General features: G+C 40.7%; 1 protein-coding gene across 1 annotated transcript; it reads left to right on the top strand.

The window, feature by feature from the left end:
* The first annotated feature begins 6,159 nt into the window (after positions 1-6,159).
* otx2b (orthodenticle homeobox 2b) lies at positions 6,160-8,313 on the top strand. The gene is made up of 3 exons (XM_076108234.1): positions 6,160-6,297; positions 6,896-7,047; positions 7,670-8,313. The coding sequence occupies exons 1-3, from the start codon at positions 6,201-6,203 to the stop codon at positions 8,294-8,296; spliced, it is 876 nt and encodes a 291-aa protein (XP_075964349.1). The 5' UTR covers positions 6,160-6,200; the 3' UTR covers positions 8,297-8,313.
* The last annotated feature ends 217 nt before the right edge of the window (positions 8,314-8,530 follow it).

Raw genomic sequence — 8,530 nt, 5'->3', positions numbered from 1 at the left:
GTTTAGAGACCTTTCTCACTACGCACTGCACCTTTTTTGCAAAGCAGCAGCAGCAGTGGCAATGTATCTATCAAACCTGCCAGGCTAATTAAAATACAGCTTGTGATTATCCTACTTCAGCTTCTCTCTCTCTCTCTGTCACCCACACACGCACACAACCAAACAGACACACACACACACACACACACACACACACACACACACTGCATATCTATCCACAATAATAGCTTCTACAGCCAGGTTTAAAAAAAGATACGGCCACATATATACGTACCCAATAAATTGAATTAAAAGAATTTGAAAAACATTATAACACCATTTAAATGTTAGCTTTTCAGTCACAATAATAACTGAGATATGTCATATCTGTAAAGCAAGATTAGTTTAAAGGTGTGCATATCTAAAGGAGGGTTTCACCCAGTAGTTTAGGTATAAATTATAACTTTCTGGGTTTAATAACAAAAAAGAAAAGAAGGCAAAAAAATTATATTGATAAAAGCAACTCTAAAATAACCTATTGTTTTAAAGTCAAATGGCAGTATCGACTCAGGTACATTTAAATCCCAAATGCCGAAGGAAAAGCTTTGTCTTGACATTACAGATTGTCATCATTTCTATATGAATAGCCTTTCTTGGATTTAATTCCCTTTTTTCTGGTTCTTTTTTTTTTTGCTCAGAATTAATACCACCAACACATTCCTCATATTCAGCCATGCGGATATCAGACGAGGGGAAAAAGGCAGAGGAGAGTAAAGCTGCCTCGATAGTTAGAAGATATATATGTGGTAAATATGCATATATTCTTTAAATTCACATAACTCACAATCTGTCTGTGATTCATTTAGCAAAAGAGACGACATTTAAATGCTAATGTTGTTGTGTCTCCATCTGTTCCATTAAATCTGTAGAACATGCATTTATCCATTCTATGATTTGTTGATTATTTCTTTTTATGCCTGGATGAGGCGCAGAGCAGGGGGAGAAGGAGGGCTGCCTGCTCGGTAATTATCCAATCTTGAAAAAATATTTTTCTTTTCAAAGCAAAGGGTCAAACATCCATGCCTGTGCAATGCATTAGTAAAGATGCATATAGGCTAAACGCATTAACTGGTAGAAATCACAGGTTGGAGCCGGCCTGGTGAAATCCTCGCCCTCAGGTTGAGTGTAGCAGAGGCGGAGATAAAAGCCGTCGTCGTCAATTAGCCGGGAGTCAGTGGGAGCGCTGCTCGCCAGAGGCGTTTAACTCCTTCTCCCTTTAAACGTCCTTTTAAGATACAAAGTCCCTGCGGAGGGCCTGGCTCTACACTTTAATAAATTATTTAGCAATTTAAACGGTGAGATCCAGCAGATAACTGCATCAGACGTCACGATTTTGCACGCAGCCGTTAGAAAGTCTCGCGTTAGGGTACATTACCATGCAGCTGCTAAAATATTAGCAGCTTAAATTCACGTTTTTAGAAATCTATTTTATTTTTATTTTTTAGCTGCAAGCTGACTACTCTCAAGTCTCAGGCTATAAAGTAAGTAAAAGTAAGGGGAAGAATAGAAAACATTTTATGTCTCTATAGCATCTCAATATAAACTTTGCACCCCGCGATAAATATGGGATTTTTGTCTGGAGTCTGTAGGAGTCTGTTGCAGTACAAATGTGGGAAGCATGACCTTTGTGATGGTCGTAAGGCAAACAGCAACATAATTAAAATACCCAAAGAGTTGATCTTTCCACCCGTGTGAAGCTGCTCTCTGTGATAGGCTCGATGACATGAATTTGAAATCAACATAAACAGGTGAGTTTATGTGGCTTTATTCCACTTTTTTCATCTCGTTAACTGACAAAATACATGTGTATTATCCATCAGTAAAAACATAAATAAAAAACAAAAAAAATAAACAAACAGGGATACCTGATTGTGTTGCAGTTCCTCGTGTCCTAACAGACTCACAGCAAAACCTCCCCTTCTGCAGACTGGTTAAGAAATCCGGGGTTATGATCCATTCGGCGGCTTCTTCTGATCGAAATCTGTCAAAAGAGATGTCACTGAGTTGGTAAAGTTGATAAATGTTGTAGGAGTTTGTGTGAGCCCCAGCAGGCTGCAGCTCTGAGTGGAAACCAGTTCTCCCAGCAGCTGTCACTGCACCTTTGACTCTGGCCTTCCACAAGAGCCACAGAGAGAGGCAAAATGACGAATCATAAAACCCACGGTCTGCCTGTGTTTATAAATCTAAATCAATATTCAAATCTGTTTGAAGTGAGCGGGTGTGCCCGTGCAAGCGCGCAGTGTGTGTGTGTGTGTGTGTGTGTGTGTGTGTGTGTGTGTGTGTGTGTGTGTGTGTGTGTGCGCGTGTTTGTGTGTGTGAGAAAGAGAGTGTGTAGGTGTTCCGCAAAGCCTCTTAAGATGATACATTTACCAAGCCGTGACAAAAACCTTCGGCATATTATTTTGAGATGGGCACGCGAGTTCAAAATGCAAGTGACATAGAGGAAGCTTGTTTGTCCCTTGCAGCTTTTCCTCCGGTAATTATGAAATAAGATGAATCCTGCGCTAAACGTCATCATAACATCACGTTTTTAAAAACGACACATTATTATTATTTGCTTATTACATGCTATTTCAATGTTGCAACATACAAGTTAAAAATACCGTTTTTTTTTCATAAATCAAATAAAACAGTCCTACCTTCATATTTTCACATCTTCCTCTTGCAGAACGCGTGTCAAGTGAAATAAGTGAAAATGTCTCCATCAGTAGAACCGGCCTGTATCTACCTTTCCCCCCCTTCATTTCTCCTCATCTCTGCAGCTCCAGCGCTGCATGGAAGTCACCGGCTGCTTGGTGTCTCTCGGTGGAAACCCCCATGTAAATAGTGTCGGTGAATGTTGGTGCAGGCCCGTATCAGGCTGATGGGAGCTGACTGACTGGCTCTGTGGATGGGAGGACAGTTTTAAGGAAATAAGTCGCTCTAAATCCCCTTTTTTTTGCGACGCGCTGGAATGTGAGAGGACGGTGCAGCCTTCGAGCACTGCTTCAGTCCAGGCGATTTTTTCCCCCCTGCATGTCTTTTTGTCACATAATTCATTTTATGCTCTTCTATACGAATAAACAGACCTTTAAACAGTTTACATTTGTTTTGTTTCGGGTCTGTCCGCAAATTCATGTTAAGATGCTTTTATATTCCTCGATTGTCTGAAACTTTTAAAATGTGAATACATAATTAACATTATTGGATGACACTGGAACTATTAAAAATATGTATATGAGTAGGCTATGCATTCATATAAACTGGACATACATTATGTTTTTAACTCTTTATTTGCGCATTTATCGCCGAACCAGCCGTCATGTAACTTTCCTCAGGTCAATGCATCCACAGCAACAGCAATGTCGAATATAAAATGTAATAAAAATGTGACTGAACTGACTTTTCCTCGATTTAAACTTCTCGACATCCACCGGCATACCGTTTATTTATTGTCATTGTACCCTCTCTGCGGAGGGATGGGGATGTTGTCAGTCGCTCTCTCGCTGCCATTGGCTGAGGACTGTGCGTCAAAAAAGTAGCTGGAGACATTTGTTTCCCAGGAAAAAAAAAAAAGGAAGAAAAAAAAACCCTCATCCTCCCCACCGGTGTGAGAGACGGAGACAGAGACAGACCTCAGCTCAGTCCTGCGGCTCCCATTGGCTGGCAGTTTGTACAAAATCCAACTCGAACCACTTCACTCACAACACACCAACAAATCCTAAAGGCGTACATGCAGTCTCCTCCATCACTCTACCGCTGTCGCACCGCTTCTAAACCGGATGCAGACGCTCAACCTTTAACTTTTATCCTTTTATTTTAGCTGTTCTTCTGCCACTAAAGAAGACGACTGCCTCTGCTTCTACTTGGTTTTCGATTGTTTTACGCGCCAGGACGCCGTTTATCACCACCGAGTTGTATTTTTTTTTCTCCAGGAGGAAACCAAGTAGACAAAGAACTTTACAGTCGTCGATACCAGGGTAAGTTTTACTTGTACTAGTAGTATTATTATTTAAAATGTCGTTATTATTATCGTTATCATCATTATTATTATTAGCCTATTTGTTTTATTATGATCCTATTTCAAAATAAGTTATCGCGAAAGAGTCAAAGAAGTAAAAAATAATTAGAAGCTGAATCACACCTATAAAACCACATTTTAAAGGCTTTCAAAAGCATTTCTTTAAAAGACGGAATGCAGCGTTTCAACAGTGCTGGTGCTGAAATAAAACACACTCAAAAGAAATGCCATGAAGGCTAAACCCTATCTTATAAACTCAGCCTTTTATGGGCACAGAGAAGTAAGTGTGTCTGTCACCAAACCCTTTTAGATCAACACAAATCGAAGTAAATGATGCACATGCACACAGAGCATCCGATAATTATAGTAGATGCCAAACTGATGAAGTGACACCATGATAGTCTCTGCTAATGGAAACAAAGACAGAGTCAAAGCTAAATTAAAGCTTTTCTAATATTATTATTATGAATGCCTTTTTATAATAATGGTATGATTAATATTTTACTAATTTCATACCCTCAGTAACTGAAGCCAGTGCTGCTACCGAGGACTAATTCATTGAGTGAAGTTTCAATTTAAAACGAAACCCTTTTCATTTCATGCTGCACACTTGACCTCGACATGAATTTACAGACGACATAATGGGTAACTGTGGAGGAGTGGAAATAAAGAACATGTAGGCCTGCTATCGAAAGAAAATGTGTCGGGGCCTTTACTCTCTGCTGACTCTCCTCCTGCAGAGACGAAACATTTCGAGGACAATAAACACATCACATTTCATATTTCACCGGTGTTTTCGAAGATCTGGTGACAGATTGTTTTTATGCGTCTAAATTGGGGGCTTAGCTCGGTTCAATAAACATTTTCAATAATTAAATATATCTCCTCTGTAGATTCATTTTTTTCTGATGATTATTCACGTCAGACTGAAAAAAAAATAATTTGATTACAATTCACCACAGTTGCTGATTTGTAGCATCATTTGAAGGAGCCTGCAGCACTTTATGCTGTTTTAATATCAAACTGCAGTTCCAGCTAGATGCCACTCGGATTATTTTGTTAATTCATCAACAGAAAAAAAAAAAAACTACATTTATCATAATTAATTCTTGGACAGGGTGATCATTATTGAGCGGGTGTGTGCAACTGGTAGACGGGTGTGTTTTAAGTGTGACAGATTGGGATGAGGGGGTTAAAACCGTTGGATGTTGGAAGAAAGAAAATGCAGCTAATCAAGACGCGCAGTGGGGATAGCGGGTGAGGGTCACTGAAGTTGAAATGACAGCAATCACACATATACCAATCAACATCACAGAGCACATTTATTTCTGATTAAACAACTGTTACGTGTTCAATAAGGAAGCACGAGTTTTTCTACTGAGAATAAAGCGTCTCTGCGCCAAATAATGTCGTGTTTTAAATATATATATATATATAAATAATGTTTTCTCTAAATTGCCTTGAAAATGAATACCAGTCTTGTTAAAAAGATTACAGATTATGGATTATTCAGGATTTCTTAAATGACAGAGAATATCATTCAAAGGGTTTTACATTGATAAATATTTATGTTGACTACGAGTGTTTTATAGAAAAGGTTCAATTCAGTTTCTTCTTTCACATGCCACTGATTTTCTGTTAACATTTCTAAACATCACTTTAAATAAAATAAGGTCTAACTATAAAATAGAGCCAAAGAAATCGAAACAAGACGAAAATTAAGTTGTTGTTTTTTTTGTTGTATTTTATTAAATAGCCTGGACAGTTAAAAGTTCCTATTTCTAATTTAATTGTACTTCATATACAGGAGCCATTGTCTCTAATTGAACTTTCAAGTGATTTGTTGCGATCACAGTGCCGGTGTATTCCTTTTTGTTTGTGGGAGGGGTGGTGGGGGGTAGAGACGAGGACAGCTGGACAAGTGTTGGTGTTTTTTGAGGGGCGCCGTACGTTTTGGAGAGAGGGCTTTTTTCCACGACAACAGACATAATATCTCTTCACAAGGCGCATCTTCATCGGTGTCTTCTCCTCTTGTCGTTTTTGGAACAGGTGCCCGGTGTAAGACGGACCACACGGCCAGCAGAGTACCCCAAGTACATATCGGGAGCTCCATCCATTTTTCAAAATTTTTTCCAACTTCAGCCCTCAGACAAACATTAGCATGATGTCGTATCTAAAGCAACCACCTTACACAGTCAATGGCCTCAGCTTAACTACTTCCGGAATGGACCTTTTGCATCCATCAGTGGGCTATCCAGGTGGGTTTAAACGTTTTGAAAAATAAAAAAGGTGTAATGAAATGACTGTAATTGCTTGGGGACATAAACTTGATGGACTGGAAATGTTACAGCGTGTCATCAGGACCTATTTCAAAACTTCCAAATCTAAGGATTTAGTGAATATTGCATTTTGGGGGATACAATGCAGACGAGTTATAATAATTGCTAAAGAAATCCAACATTATATTACAATCCTTATTTTACCAAATGGCTTGCCCAAACGCACTCAACAGTGAAGGGAACTCTCACTGTGGTGTGTGTCTCCTCTTGTGTGACTTTATTTTTTGACGTGCCTTTCAAATTATTTACTGACAAATTGCTTTGATTTCTGCTCAAACTGCATACTTGTTTTGGCCCACTCGTCTAAAGTACGTCGAGTGATTTAATTTGCCACCGGCGTCTGAGTCTCACAGGACTTGTGCGTAATTACGCAAACAATAGCACATAAATATACCGTGATTCTGTTAGACATCTGCCTTTGATGACTTTTGATCTTCGTTACTTGCTTTAACTTCTTTTTCAGATGGACATATACGTTACATGTTTCATTTGATTTACATTTTTATTTTCATTGCAGCAACGCCACGGAAGCAGAGGCGAGAGAGGACTACTTTTACGCGCGCACAGCTCGACATTTTGGAGTCGTTATTCGGCAAAACTCGGTACCCGGACATATTCATGCGCGAAGAGGTGGCGTTGAAAATCAATCTACCTGAGTCCCGAGTACAGGTGAGTTAACCAGAACATCAGCCATATTTTGAAAATGATCAATATAGAGAAATACTTTAGGTATGAAAAAACAAACGTGGCTGTTATTTGTGAGACACCAAAGCGAAAGCGCATTTTGTAAGACATTTAAATGTTAAGACAACTATTAGATTTTATAATGTGAAAAATAGTATAGACTACTCCTACATCTCTTTAACGGGGGGGGGGGGGTAAATTAAACAAAAGAAGCTCGAATGAAACTGGTAAAAATATATCTGATGTCTGCACTGCAAGAAACATTTGTCTTAACCCGTGACTGACAGTAAATCTAAAGCTTAGAATTTCGTTTTCCTTAAAATCAGGTGGAAAACTTTTGCCAGTAGGGCGAGATAATTAAATTTAAATTCCTGTTTCGAGAATTTGAGCAATGAAATAAGACCGATCCGTCCACTGATACCAAAAACTTAGTTTGATTATTAGAGAAGCTATCTCTAGACATCTCGATTTGGACTGAAATAAATTTAAAAACTCCATATTATTTGCACGTGAAACTATATACTGTCTGTGCATTAGAGAAACGTAGAATTTGGGTTATATCAAGGGATCTCAAACACTTACATGTCCCAATATGTGACTATTTCAGGTCTGGTTTAAGAACCGGCGGGCAAAGTGTCGCCAGCAGCAGCAGCAGCAACAGAACGGGGGCCAGAACAAGGTGCGACCTGCCAAAAAGAAAAGTTCCCCAACCAGAGAAGTGAGCTCAGAGAGCGGGGCCAGCGGCCAGTTCACGCCCCCCACAAGCACCACCACCGCCCCCGTCATCTCCACCACCACCGCCGCCCCAGTGTCCATCTGGAGCCCGGCGTCCATCTCTCCGCTCTCAGACCCCCTGTCTACCTCCTCCTCCTGCATGCAGAGGTCTTATCCCATGACCTACACCCAGGCCTCGGGCTACAGCCAGAGCTACGCCGGCTCGACGTCCTACTTCGGCGGCATGGACTGCGGCTCTTACCTCACTCCCATGCACCACCAGTTGTCAGGCCCCGGCTCAACTCTCAGTCCGATGAGCACAAACGCGGTCACAAGCCATCTGAACCAGTCCCCGGCGTCCATCTCCACCCAAGGCTACGGGACGTCCGGCCTGGGCTTCAACTCCACAGCAGACTGCTTGGATTATAAGGACCAAGCGGCGTCGTGGAAGCTGAACTTCAATGCCGATTGCTTGGATTATAAGGATCAAACTTCCTCGTGGAAATTCCAGGTCCTGTGAACAGAGCAATCAGCTGTCAAAAAAAAGTGCACAAACAGTGACGATCACATCAGACACGGCGCTGCCACCCCTCAATAAAACACATCGGACTGGTTAAAATGTCAGCCGGGCTCGGCGAGGCAGGGCTCTCAGGGGCCTCGGGTTGTTGGCATGATGGTCTTTGATCCTCCTAGAGGAGAGGTTTAATTTATTTTAGCACTGGCTAAGAGATTTCTTCCGTTCGTTCACAGGTTG

Source organism: Anarhichas minor, unplaced genomic scaffold (genome assembly GCF_050575085.1).
Source record: "Anarhichas minor isolate MPS153535 unplaced genomic scaffold, ASM5057508v1 ptg000040l, whole genome shotgun sequence".
NCBI lineage: Eukaryota > Metazoa > Chordata > Actinopteri > Perciformes > Anarhichadidae > Anarhichas > Anarhichas minor.
The sequence above is the reverse complement of the archived record's forward strand: the minus strand, read 5'-3'. Positions and strand labels throughout refer to the sequence as shown.